We start from the raw sequence: 13,881 nt of genomic DNA on the forward strand, positions 1-13,881 counted from the left end.
TATGAGAGTCGGTCTTGTCATTATGACATCTTTATTTATACAAATAAATTAAATTTATTCTAATTTGTTTGTTACAAATGTAGAAAGAATAAATTTTAACTTTCAGGATTACTGTTAAAAGACGTTGCCATATTCGTTATGTTATAACTATTTATAAAATAAAATACGCATTACTATATAAACAGATGAACAACGCATTGAATTTAATAAATATATTGTTTAAACGTATTTACCATATTTAATATTATAATTAAGTTAAAAAAAATAGAGCAGAATAGACCTATACCATGACGGAACAAATAATATGTTTCTAATATTCGTTACCACCTCTTGAGTCTACATAATATAAAGGTACGTGCGTGTCACGCACCGCACAGTACTCAGTTTCTAGTATTCAATTGTGGTTGTTTATTTTGTAAGACATGGAGTTTAAGGTAAGATGGATTATGTATGTGGAAATGAGTTCGCTTTTCTCAAAGAAATTTAAGTATATAGAGCGTTGGGAAAATTGTTTTTCCAACGCTTGAATTATAGAGAATTCGCACAATGTTATATATAGATCTATTAAAGATTGCGTTGTTTAAAGTTTTATTTAGAAAATTAAGAATAATTTAATTCTTAATAGCTTAATTACTTAATTAGTGGAGTTTTACGAAAAAAAATCGGCGTACTTTTCATACTATGCTTTAAGAGAACAGACAAGTTGTCAAGAGGTAGTTCGGGGCTAATGGACACGTTTCAGAAAGGTTTAATCTGGAATTTTCTTCCAGAGAATTGTAAGAGTAATATCTTAGTGATACGAATTTAACAATATTATTTATTGTATTTACTTCTAGTAACTATGACAACAGATTCTGAGCCCCAGACCGAAAAAGGGTTGTAGCGCCATTATTTTTTTATTTTAACTAAGTACTATGACAAGAGTGACAGTAGCCCCATTAACCGCTGCAACGCACCCACTTAGATGGGTGGTGCTGTTCCTAAGGCTCGTCGAGACGGTGTCTTATATAAAAAAGATGCTCGCTGGAGCATGCGTAATATAAAAAAAATGTATATCCCTTTATAAGTTTTAAAACTTTTTTGTTTTTAGTCTAAGTTTGGCCATTGGGCCGTAAATAAATAAATAAAATAAAAACTATATACTAATCACGTTTTCAACTTATTACAGTGTTTTGCGGTCGTTCTTTTGGCAGTGAGCGTAAACTGCCGAGTAACATATCCGAAGCTTGAAGACTTGCAATCGCAGGGATCATTTGCTCAAGCCATCCATCGGCCTGTTCATCATTATGTACCTGAAGAACACCATGTAGATTATTATGTAAGTATTTATTTATTAAAGTACACCACATGATATATAATGGATTTACAGTTGTACATGCTATCTATTCTAAAATACAAGATATTTATGGTGATCATAAATTTTCCAAATTTAATAAATTACACTTCCAAATTTAGGTTTTACTAGTAATTTTTTGACTTAGGTAGCAGATAGGTGCTTTACAATGCTTTTTTTTTAATGATCAGCTCACTACCGAATATATCGAGCTCTGGATAAGTAGTGTTTATTGTGTTATATTCGCGAAAAATTCGAATGAGAGGTGTCTGGACTTAAGTCATCAATACGATAGTACAAATTATTAAACTTACCTTGATTTGATACGAAATCCGAAATTAATTTAATTAAATCTATATTCATCAAAATTTTATGTTGGTTTGTGTACGCTTCAAAAATTCAAAAAGTTCTGCACCGATCGAGCTGAAATTTTAACATGATAATACATCCGCATCAAGGTCTGTTTTTTTTTATCGTTTATTTTTTGTTTTTATTATTTTTTCCCACAAGTAATGCAAAATTAAACTTATATGAAATGTTTTCTTCGTTTTTTTCATTTTTCAACAATTCAATCACAATGTGCCACAGCCAAGCTTGGCAGGGAACAGCTAGTATTATATAAAATTCGAAATATGTGCGATATTTCAATCTTCATTATTAATCCCTACGCTTATTTAAAGGTGGAGTAGTGGACTATACATAATTGATGTGTATGCCCTTGTCTTGCGATCTGGTAGTAAATGTAAATTTAGATTCAATTTAACATCTTTTCTGTTGACGTTCGTAAGACGTGTACTTGGTTACCTATAAGAATTGTAAGTAGGAGTTTGAGGTAGCGGCTTCGCACGGCTCAAAGTAGCAGTAGCTTTAAAAAAAATTACAAATAAATATTTCTTGTTACTTAAGGATAACGTAGCATTATAATAATACAAGAATGTTTGAAAGTAATAAAGATAAAAACGTTTCTTGTAGTTGGTTACTCATTATAATTTTACTGACATAAGATTTTGTGTAGTTTTTATGAATAACACATTCAACTCCGGCTTCAATCAAACAAAGGAAAAGGGAATGAATGCAAAATCATTTCCCATTATGTTTTTCAAACTATGAATAGCTGATGTCTTTAATTGTTTTCATACCAATGACCTTGACATTTTCCCACCGAGTTTATTCAAGTGAAAACCAAGCAAAACAGTTTCTGGTCATACGTGAAGGCTTTTCTCTATTTACATACTATTTTGTACTAAGCTTTTGGTTAAAATTGATTCGAAAATTCTCTTACACATTTCATACTTTAACTTGGTAATTACATAATGAAAATCATAATTTAATAAATAATTCTTATATATTCTATAGCGTAAGCATAAATATTAGCAATATGTTGTAAAAGAAAGCGTCGCGTTGGTGTCAAATTATATAATACTAGCCGTTTCGCGCCCGCTTTGCTGGACGAATTAAAATAAATTTTATGTTTCATTATTTAATTTTTTTTCATATTTTTATTATTCTTCTTTTTAACTTCCCGGTTAAAAAATTGAAATATTTCGAAAATCGAGTTTTTAACAGATGTTGACGTTTAGAGGTTCCGCCTCCCCGAATGTTTCCGCGGTGAAGTCCGTATGGATAAATTTTCATAAAAGTAAAACAGCAATAAAAAAATGAAGGACCGTTGGAATTTAATAAATAAATAGCCATGAACCATATAGGAAAAATTTCGCATCGAATGGTGGTAGTTTCATGTCGATACTATCAGTGGTTTAGGCATGATTGAGCCTCAAACGAAGACCATTTTCATTATATATATATAGACTATGTGACCAAGTTCACAAAACAAAGTTACATGTTGTGCACGTATTATTTAAACTAATTATATCGTTCTATTTACTAAATAAATACTTAATTATTGACCTAATACAACTAACATCATTGATTTGACTGATTAAATCCGTTAATGGGATACGAGTCTTTGTTGATATCCTTCCAATTGGAAGCAATTATTGTTTCGACAAAAATCGAACCCAGGAGTTCATAGGATAAGTAGTAACAGAAGTTATACGTGTCTGACGTATATAACGGTGTTTTAATCTTTATTGAAGTTATACTTCTTTAGGCGCGTTATGAAAAATTTATGAGAGTGAAATTTTACGATGCGCGCGCACCTGTGACACAAAATTGGGAGTGTGATTATAGCATGTGCGAGCGAGATAGGAATAAGACAATCTACAAGTAAAAAGAAATAGAATATGCGTGAAGTTCGTATGCCAAGAATTTTGAATGACCATAATGACATTTGTCATTTACCTTTTAAACAAATAAAGGAGTTTTGATTATTTTTTCAAAGAAATTTATTAATTTTATATTGTGCAATACTGCCAAAGCTACAACATACATCTTAGTGTTTGGTAGAGATGATCTAAATATATAATATATACTTTTAACTAAATAGAATTTATGTTACACTTAATGTAAGAGAATAATAATAAATAATTATTTATTTAATTTTTCAAATGTAAACTGAACTTAATTGACTATAATGACTCCTTTTCCAGTCTTTGATTATTTAATTGTAATTAATTATTTGCATGCATCAAAAACTATTTTTAATAATGCCAAAGAAGTATAACTTCTTACGCGCGTACATAAGTACACGCACCCTTTTTTTTATTTTATTTATATCTAACTAGAGTTCTTAGAGCCCTTAATACGCGCACTTATATATCTTATTATTTATTATCTTATCAATAGAAGCCCAAATTTTAATAAATGTTTTGTATAGAACAAGCGGCGGCAGAGTCTGATGTAAAGTAATACAGGAACACTCAAATTGTCAGGAGGCGAAGTCGCTGCCGACCTATTATAAGTTTAAAAAATAAAAAAAATATATGTATATGTCAAAAGGGGAGAGTAGAAATAGCATTTCAATTTACTGCCTGGTTCTCAAATCAAGGGTGTAGAAAGGACGAGAAAAATTGCAAGAATTTTCCCGCTTTTTCTTTTCATGAAGTTCATTAATAAACGTTGATATATTTATTAATATTAACTAACTCCGTAAAATAACAATTAGCCTGATTCAGCGTCAGTGCCGTGAAGTTGGCGTAACGTTCCGTAGTTTCACTTATGATTGATATCAAGGTACTAAATCGTTTCTTGCTGTTTTAGTATACCCGTGACTGAATTTTCTAGAAATTAATAAGGCGAAACAATTTTTAAATATATTTACGATTTCAATGAAAGTTAAAATGAAATACGTAGATATACAATGTTTTTTTAAGAATTATGCCTTTTTCTTTATAGAATCTAAATACATCATGGATAGATAGCTCAACATCACTAGGTTGGGTAACACTGTTACGAGCAAATAAAACCACCAAATTGTTGACGTTCAAGTCCGTGAAAGTTATACAACCACTGGGTCTGGACCCAAAAAGTGTCTTGCCAAAATCCTAACGCCGATAAAGAGGGATTCATTGAGATGCCCAAAAATGCCGAAATAGAACAGTAGTCCAGCCCAACATAAAAAAAAAAAAAATCATCAATGGCGCTAGATCCTTTAGGTCTCAGATTTATGTATCTATTTCGTGATCATTTGACAATCTAATAGTCAAGTAAGTCATCAGCCTCCTGTACCTGACACACGCTGTCGACTTTTTGGGTCTAAGGCGAGCCGGTTTCCTCACGATGTTTTCCTTCACCATACGACTGTTGAATGCGCAAGACAAAGTCGATTGGTGCACAGCCGGGGATCGAACCTACGACCTCAGCTCATGCTCGCACGCTCAAGCCACTAGGCCAACATTATAGGCCAAAATAAAACTATGATCTAGTTTTTAAGCACTGTTTAGGCTTTGCATAATATGTATTATTTATTTTCAGGCTTACCCGAAGTACGTGTTTAAATACGGTGTCAACGATTTTCATACAGGAGATATTAAAACGCACCATGAAAGTCGCGACGGGGATGTGGTCACAGGTATTCTTTAAACTTAACCAGATTGATTACGATTGCCAGAATCCTTACTCTGTAAATACTAATTTCTTTAAAGAACTCAATCAGTAAAGTGCCTTAATACACTTTCCTATAATTTCGATAAAGTTCGTTTTCTTTTCATAGAATAGGGGGCAAACGGGCAGGAGGTCACCTAATGTTAAGTGATATCGCCGCCCATGGACACTGTGAATGCCAGAGGGCTCACGAGTGCGTTGCCGGCCTTTTAATCTTGGTGTGTTTATAGCGCTCGAATACCCTGGTAGCCCTGTAATTGTTTTAGGTTGTCAGACAGATAGTTCGTATATTAATAAACTTTTGTTTTCTCTATGCCCCGTTTTCTAGAAGGATGTTTTTTGGAGTTTTGCCTATAACTTAAATGATGATATATAAATAAAATATGTTAATATAAACGAGAATTTCTATTTTAGAAATACATTAGAATAGAATCTAGAAAATGATCACATATACAATAAAGTACTTCCTTGGGTATATATTACCTTTATATACATAAATCTACTGTAAGTGTGTATCTAACTAAACTCTTCTTAAACAGCTGGACCGATTTGAATTAATTTTTTTGTATTCGTTTGGGTGGCGCCCTGGATGGTTTAGATTCACAAATCAGCGTTAGATGGCGCTACAGTCGGTACTTTCATACTTTGGTTAATATCCTAACCGCTTTAAATATCATGCAGGTCAACGTCTGTCGGGTCCGCTAGTTATTTATAAATATGTACATAAATCAGTCAAATATCTTTAGTCATTTTAGTTCCGATCAAATAGAACTCTTTAAACATTACATAATACAATGACTAGGGTCTAACTTGACTTATTATATAATTTTTTTGTCTGCTTAACTTTTACCTAAATTATCTAAAGGTAGGCGTGTCACACCATCACGCACTCGGAAACCAAAATTATTATAAAAGTATCCCCCCAATAGAGCAGTTTATTGTTTCATTCCGTGAATATTCCGAAACAGATGTTCTTTCGTTAGGATCAAACCCACTGAATTTAAAATTACCTTTTCCGAGATTAAATGTAGTTAATAATTATTGTATCAACGTGTCCATGTATAAAATTTAGTAATAAATTTGAAATGCCGAATAATACTAGACGAGCTTCTTTAAAATATGCTCAAGAATTCTGAGGAAGCTCTATTCAACTGAATTTTTATTAAACGATTTTTTTTTCTTATAAATTGTCTCTGCATTGCACAATTTATCATTACGATTTAGCCTTACTTAATTTAGACTAATAAGTAAATTAAAACTAACCCAATTTACTAAAAAGAATATTAAACAAAAGAACCAATAACACTACTTACAGTCTCTATTAAGGAGAAGACACTCTGTTCTTGTATACTATTTTTGAAGTTATACTTCTTTAGGCGCGTTATGAAAAATTTATCAGAGTGAAATTTTACGATGCGCGCGCACCGTGACACAAAATTAACAGAATGAAGTTGCCCACGGAAGATGTTATGGCATTGGACATAATTTAAAAACAACATTCGAATAATAATAGAATTTATGTTACACTTAATGTAAGAGAATAATCATAAATATTTATTTATTTAATTTTTCAAATGTAAACTGAACTTTATTGACTATAATGACTCCTTACTGACTATACTTACTCCTCCCTCCAGTCTTTGATTATTTAATTGTAATTAATTATTTGCATGCAATCAAAAACTATTTCTTACGCGCGTACATAAGTACACGCACCCTCTTTTATTGATAATTAACGATATGTGAAATATTTTTTCCTAACACTGCTTTCTACTTAATAAATAAATGATTCGTTGACATTTCAGGCCAATACAGCGTGGTAGAACCAGATGGCGCTATCCGCACTGTGGACTATACAGCAGACAAACACAATGGTTTCAATGCTGTTGTCCATAGAACTGCACCTATTTCGCCTCATGAAGCCCATTTTGTACATTAATTGCATAAGATATAGTATGTCTGACAAATTAGGAGTAGGGCAATGACTTTTAAAATGCTTTAGTAAATAGTAGGTGTTTTTCCATTTATGAACAAAATAATATTGGAATTTTCTTCTAAAAGTTATTGTTATTATTGTTTGATGTTAAATGTTTAAAAAAATGTTATTTAATTGTAAAATTATTTTAAATGTAGATCTCGATATAAAAATGTGTTTCTTGTTATTTTATCGGATTTGTTACACGGAAGTACCTGAGTAGACATGTTATTTCAATATTATTATATACTTAAGATTGTGTAAGAATATTTTTAGTTGTATAATAAATAAATTATAGATATATTATTTATCACTTTAAATTATTCTAACATCCACCCTCGATAATTACATAATTAATAAGTTGATAATATATTCCAAAATGCTTCTGTGCCTTTTTACTAAAACTTTTCTAGATTAGAATTCAGCTTCTTTAGTTACATATGAACACATATTGTAATCTTAAAAAATTCTTGAAAACGAAATATAGAAATTAAGTTCTTATTCGAAAGACTAGAAATCATACAACATTTATTTCCAAATCAAATAAAAATATCATTTATTGATTAACACAATGAACGTCTACAAAATGAGGGCTAATACAGGTAACTAAGGAGGAATATAAACATCTTTAATGTTCAAAGAACTTTATTTCTCATTACAAAAAAAGAAATGTATTTTATTTACGTGAGAAACTTAATATAGTCTATCAGTTTATAACTTAAATAGTCGCCATCAGCCGTCCCAATTTTAGTCTATTAGGCTCATGCTGATATATATCTATAATGCCCTGAATTGGTTAAACGCGCTATTATTACGAATTTTAGACGGTAATTGATTAAATAATTGCACACCCTCATACTTAATAGACTTCTTCAAATAATTTGTACGCGGCTCAATACACCCCCAATATTTATATTTACTCGCAATAAACCCTCAATATTTTAAATCACCAAGTTTTTGTTTTACGAGTAAATTAAAGAGTTTTGTAAGAAACTGCAATCATTACATCATGCCCCGCATGATACCTTCAAGCAATTATTTATAAAATTAAAACCTCATATTATAATATATTGTACAAGTATCTACATAATTCATCATGTCCTCTAAACTAAATCTTTATAACTTTCATACAAATATAGGCCGGGTCAGATTCTAAGAATTGCGCTAATGCCTACGCAGACCAGCATTCTTCGACGCCAGACAGTCTGGCGTTACTTCACGTCGTGCCAAAATCACAAGACTCCTCAGTACTCTCTTTGTTGTGGAAGTGTGATCATCAAAAATAAAGACTTAAAATGTGAATACAATATTCTAAAATGAATTTATATTTGCGGATAATTTTTATTGCTTTGCTGGTAGACTTGTTAGACACTAAACACGCGCCAACAAACGATGTAGACAATATTAGAAAATCGCTAGAGGAGCATCAAGATAAGCTGTTAGTGAATAAAAGTAAAATTAAAAACACTCCATTGGTAGTCGGTAACGTAACAAAAACTCATATTAAACCGGCAATCATAAAGAAACAACAACACGATAAGCCCAAGCTAATTACTCGAGAACAAATAACCGACTGGGCCAACGAAATACGTGAAAGATTATTTGAAATAGAAGAAAAGGTTGTTAGAAGAAACGTTTTATGGAAAGGTTTCTCAGATATCACGGTAGAAGTAAGAAATGGGTCAGCAATTCTGGAAAAAGTAGCTAATGCTTTAGAAGATGTCTTTGAAAAACGAGGAAAAGCAGCCGAAGCTATTATGCGTCGAGCAGAAGAGCTCTCTAAAAACATAATGAAAAACAAGCTTGAAGCACCGCCAAACTATACGTTTGATAATAGTGTCGACTTAGATATTTTGAAAAAAGTGGAACCTACTGAAAGTGAGTGGGAATTTTCGTCTAATTGTAAGAGCATTAATAAAATAAAATTGCAAAAGAGTACACATTTTAATGCAATGATTTCATTAGAGGCAAGCAGTGCCCATGTTGCAGCAGAAGTGTTCACTTGTGATTCTAAAGTAACACCACACTTATATTGGTCTGAAGGCCTGCTATCCACTTTTCGTGAGAATTATGCCCAAGATGCCACGCTGGACTTTCAGTATTTTTGTAGTGCCCAAGGATTTTTAAGACATTACCCCGCGGCCTTATGGCAAAGCTTGTATAACGTAAATATTGGAGCAGATGATGTATTTGACTGTCGTTTAAGACCATGGCACGTAAGTGCTGGTGGAGCGCCTCGTGACATCCTCATTTTATTAGATGCTTCAGGTTCTATGTACAATTCATCAAATAAAGTGACAGCAGAACATTTCACTGGAACACTTTTAAACGCTTTAACAGATGACGATTATGTGAATGTGTTACGATTTAACAGAACTGTTAAATCACCAATAAGTTGCTTTAGTGACAAACTAGTTCCTGCTAATAATGTGAATACAGCAGCTATGATAGCAGTTCTTAAAAGTCAAAAGATGAAAAATGAGTCCATGATAGGTGATGTGCTTGCGTATGCTGTTCAATTATTAAAGAAGCAAAGAAATCTTGATAGGCCACCGTCTTGCCAGCAAGCAATAGTTTTAGTAACCGATAGTTTGTATATAGATTACACCACGTTAATGAAACAATTAGACCCCGATGGAAAAATCAGACTATTTATAATGTGGCTACATGACCAATTCGGTTTACGAGATAATACTCGAGTATTAGCAAACGCGTTAAGTTGTGAGCGAGATGGCTATTTCGCTGAACTTATTACTGATTCGGATGTGACAGAGCAAGCTATGAGGATACTTCGCGTGATGGAACGACCATTAGTAGGTCAAAGAAAACACCGGATAAAAGTCCATAGTGACGTATATGCTCATATGGAAGATCCACGGCGTGGCGAATTCTATTGGCAACAAAAAGAAAATGCAGAGCAAGAATATCGTTATCGACAATTGCGAAAGAATAAAAACAAATTTCTAAAAACGGCAAGTAAGGATGTTACATATATGGAAAAACTGCATAAATATGGGCAGTACTATGAAGATCAAGAAGTTAATTACAGACTAGAAGTAAGCATTTCAGTTCCAGTTTTTGAAAGTACGACAGTTGAAAATATAACGATAAAACTAGACGAAGAAAAACAACGTAATTCTACAAGGTCGTATCCGGTCAATCGTTTGCTAGGAGTAGCTGGTGTGGACATACCTCTTGATCACTTAAAATTACTATTCCCATATTATCTAACGGGCTCTGGTGGGACCCTCTTTTTGGTAGATCACCGAGGTAATATTGTACTGCACGACAACACTAAACCCGTTTTTGACGGAGATATATTAAGACCTGGTTATCGAACTGTTGATTTATTAGATGTTGAACAGCCAGCCGTAGACCATTATGCCAGAGAATATCCACAAGAATGGCTCGATTTTAGAAACGCAATAGTTATTGACGAACCGAAAGGCTCGAAGACTATGTTCGCTAAAAGTATCTATGAAAAAGGAATGCGAGTAATTCTAGAGATGAGAGATTATTACTGGAAACGAATTCGTAATCATTACACGCTTGTAGTATCTCTTCCAAAGTATAACCAACAACACGCCGTACCCAATGCAGATTTCACACAAAAGCTAGCGGAAGATGCGCTCAGTGCTTTATTAGGAACAGACTTTGCAGTACATCCAGAATGGTTATATTGTAGGCACGTAGATCCTCATTTCGATTCTAGAGAGTTAGAAGTTCTTCATTTCCTTAGGCGACGAAAGGATGAACCTAACTTTTTGCCAAAGAAAATCAAACATTTATTCTCACCAATACCACTAACATTGCTTGAGAAACCTTATCAATGTGATATGGAATTAATGGGAAGGCTAAGTAAAGAAGCAATTGCCACCAAACAGTGGGCTCTTGAACACGAAGACCCTGATACGGATCGAGACTGTTCTGCATGTCTTCTCGGATCCAACACGGCATTCTTTGCTACTGAGAATGGTTTGACTCGTTGGCAATTATATCATGCAACAAGTTCCCATGCCGATCCACCGGAAGGTTCTGTATGGCCAATGGGCCCGTCAGAAGCTTGGTATCGCCGAGCCAGTGCATATCCTGACACGCTTGTAATACACGCACCTATACCAGCCGTTCAAACGCTTAGAAACACTGAACCTGAAATTCCCCCTCTTGGTCAACGTTGGCAATGGTTGACAGCTGCCAGAACTCTAAGTCACCCAAAGAAGCAAGGCATTATTGGTGTTGCCGGCTATCATTTTTATCCCAGACATTTAAATGACTTACTAGAATCTATAACAAATTATCACTGTGCTTTTGAAGATGAATCAAAGTGTGAGGCTCGTTGCGATGGAAAAACCTGGGCATGCGTTTTAATCGATGACGCTGGATGGATTGTCGCTGACCAAGATAACGATGAAACTATGAATAAACATCTTGCCAATGAATATCCCATTGCAATGAAAGCTTTACTCAATGCTAGCATCTTTAAAGTACGTTGGGTCCACGATTATCAAGGCGTTTGTTTTCCCCCAAAAGATGAAAATCTTAGCGCAGCGGCTCCAACAATATCTTCTATAATTTTATCGTTATGGAGATCAATTAAAGCAATAACCTATATATCGCGTGAATTGATGATTTCTTTATATTTCATTTTATCTCATAGAACAGTAAATTGCGACACTGAATTTGAGAAGGAGAAACGACGTAAGCGTCTACGTCGTGACTTCGAGCGTGAAAAGTATGAGAGACTGCACGATGATCGTGTATTACTTAATCGAACGAGATTTACTGCCTGTGATAGAAGCAGGCCATTATATGAGTTGCAGAGAAATAAAAAAGCTACTGAAGCATTAAACCGACCGGCTAAACCATGTACATGGCCTCTGGTTGCAAGTGAAATACCTCAAACAAATCTCATACTAATTGCTATTTATAAGCTGTGTCCTTATAAAGGAGTACCTTTAAATAACTCCTTGGTAAATGAACTTGTGGAAATGAAACATGATACCACTCTAAGGAGTTCAGCCAGTCGGCTTGCATGTTGGCGCAACAGAGTATCCTTACCGGCTAGACTTCCGCCTACTACATGCTATCCTCATAATTACTCTTTTGAAGAAGGGTATAGACAATGTGGGCCTTGGCTGCCGGATCCAGAGCCTGAAGATGGTGCTAATAGTCTAAAGCTTGGAACAATAGTATTTTGCTTTATGATTACCTTTCATGTAATTCACAATAGATATTTATTTCATCTTTCATAGCCTGAATACTGAGTAAGTACTTTACTAATGACTTCTATTTCAGAATATCGTTAATCTATAGACTCTGCTTTTTATAAATAACAATGAGCAATAATCTATATCATAAGATCATTGTATAATGCATATTTGCCCAATTCTAACTTTTAAATTTAAATTCGTAAGAAGACAACAAATGTATTAATATATTCTAATCATTAAATTTGAAAAAAGTATCTTATTGTATTAGTTTTACTTTAAATTTGTAATAATGAAAAAGTCCGCAATAAATAAATAATAATTCGACGCTTTTATTTAAATTAGATAGAATTCATCTCTCTCTATTTTGAGCATTCTTCTCCCAATCTTCTCCACCAACTTCTTTAAGCTCGTCAGCCCTCCGTCCAAGACGGCGACCTCTCTTTCTTTTCCGTGGTGGCCCTTTCCACCTTAATACTATATTTGTACATGGGAGCGGTGTGGCCTGCCAATTTCCGCTTAAGTATTTTGCAATGGGAAAGTGCATCAATAACTTTGATTATCTTTCTTCTTTATCGTTTATCTAATTGAAGCATATAATTCTTTGCCCTAGGTTTGATTCCTATACACTTGTACTTGTGTTTACCTGTTATAGACCATTAAATATGCTTTGTTTCTTACTTTACTGGAGGTTATTCAAAATAGGTAAGATATAAAGACTAAATAATATATGTACAAAAAAAAATATTAATAGAACTGTCACTTGTACAATAAAAATCTATAATCAAGTTTGCATTACTGTATGTTAGTTACAGATAATTTAAGTATTTTAGCCTATTCTTTTACGTCATTCTCATTTTTTTATATTATCTAACTTTATAAAATTTACTGTCTCATTACAGCTCTTTGTATTTTGAAGGATTTATATTTAAAGGTATGTAACTCTCAAATTCCGTCCTACAATAACCGTGAGAGATAGATTACCTCGGTGATAATATTATATCTATACAATGTACACATATATACGTGTGTACATTACGATAAATAAGTGTTAAGTAATCTTTTATGACGTTGACGAAGAACGAAATAAAAGCAGATTTAAAAAGGCCATTTAATTATTAGGATTTTGTTCTCTAAAAAATTGTTAATTGCATGAGATTGATTCGCAGAAGTACTGGTCCAGATAAAGATTTTTAATAGATAAATAACTTATATTAAGAAAAATATTAATTACATACATACGTCGTACGTAGTTTTTACAATAACTAATTTTTACCTAGATATAAAAAAATTACACCGAGTGTTAGAGGTATATATTACATGGTTTTTGAATATATACTATTTGTTGTTGCTTTTCCGGAAGT

At 33.1% G+C, this 13,881-nt stretch overlaps 2 protein-coding genes across 2 annotated transcripts; both read left to right on the forward strand.

The window, feature by feature from the left end:
• The first annotated feature begins 345 nt into the window (after positions 1–345).
• On the forward strand, positions 346–7,616 carry LOC125051346 (cuticle protein 19-like). Its single transcript, XM_047651594.1, has 4 exons — positions 346–434; positions 1,169–1,318; positions 5,207–5,303; positions 7,141–7,616. Exons 1-4 carry the CDS (start codon positions 423–425, stop codon positions 7,272–7,274), a joined length of 393 nt encoding a protein of 130 aa, XP_047507550.1. The 5' UTR covers positions 346–422; the 3' UTR covers positions 7,275–7,616.
• Positions 7,617–8,473: 857 nt separating this feature from the next.
• On the forward strand, positions 8,474–12,722 carry LOC125050773 (voltage-dependent calcium channel subunit alpha-2/delta-3-like). The gene has a single exon (XM_047650767.1). The coding sequence runs from the start codon at positions 8,627–8,629 to the stop codon at positions 12,560–12,562; it is 3,936 nt and encodes a 1,311-aa protein (XP_047506723.1). The 5' UTR covers positions 8,474–8,626; the 3' UTR covers positions 12,563–12,722.
• Positions 12,723–13,881: the final 1,159 nt, after the last annotated feature.

This window comes from Pieris napi, chromosome 7, assembly GCF_905475465.1.
Source record: "Pieris napi chromosome 7, ilPieNapi1.2, whole genome shotgun sequence".
Classification (NCBI taxonomy): domain Eukaryota; kingdom Metazoa; phylum Arthropoda; class Insecta; order Lepidoptera; family Pieridae; genus Pieris; species Pieris napi.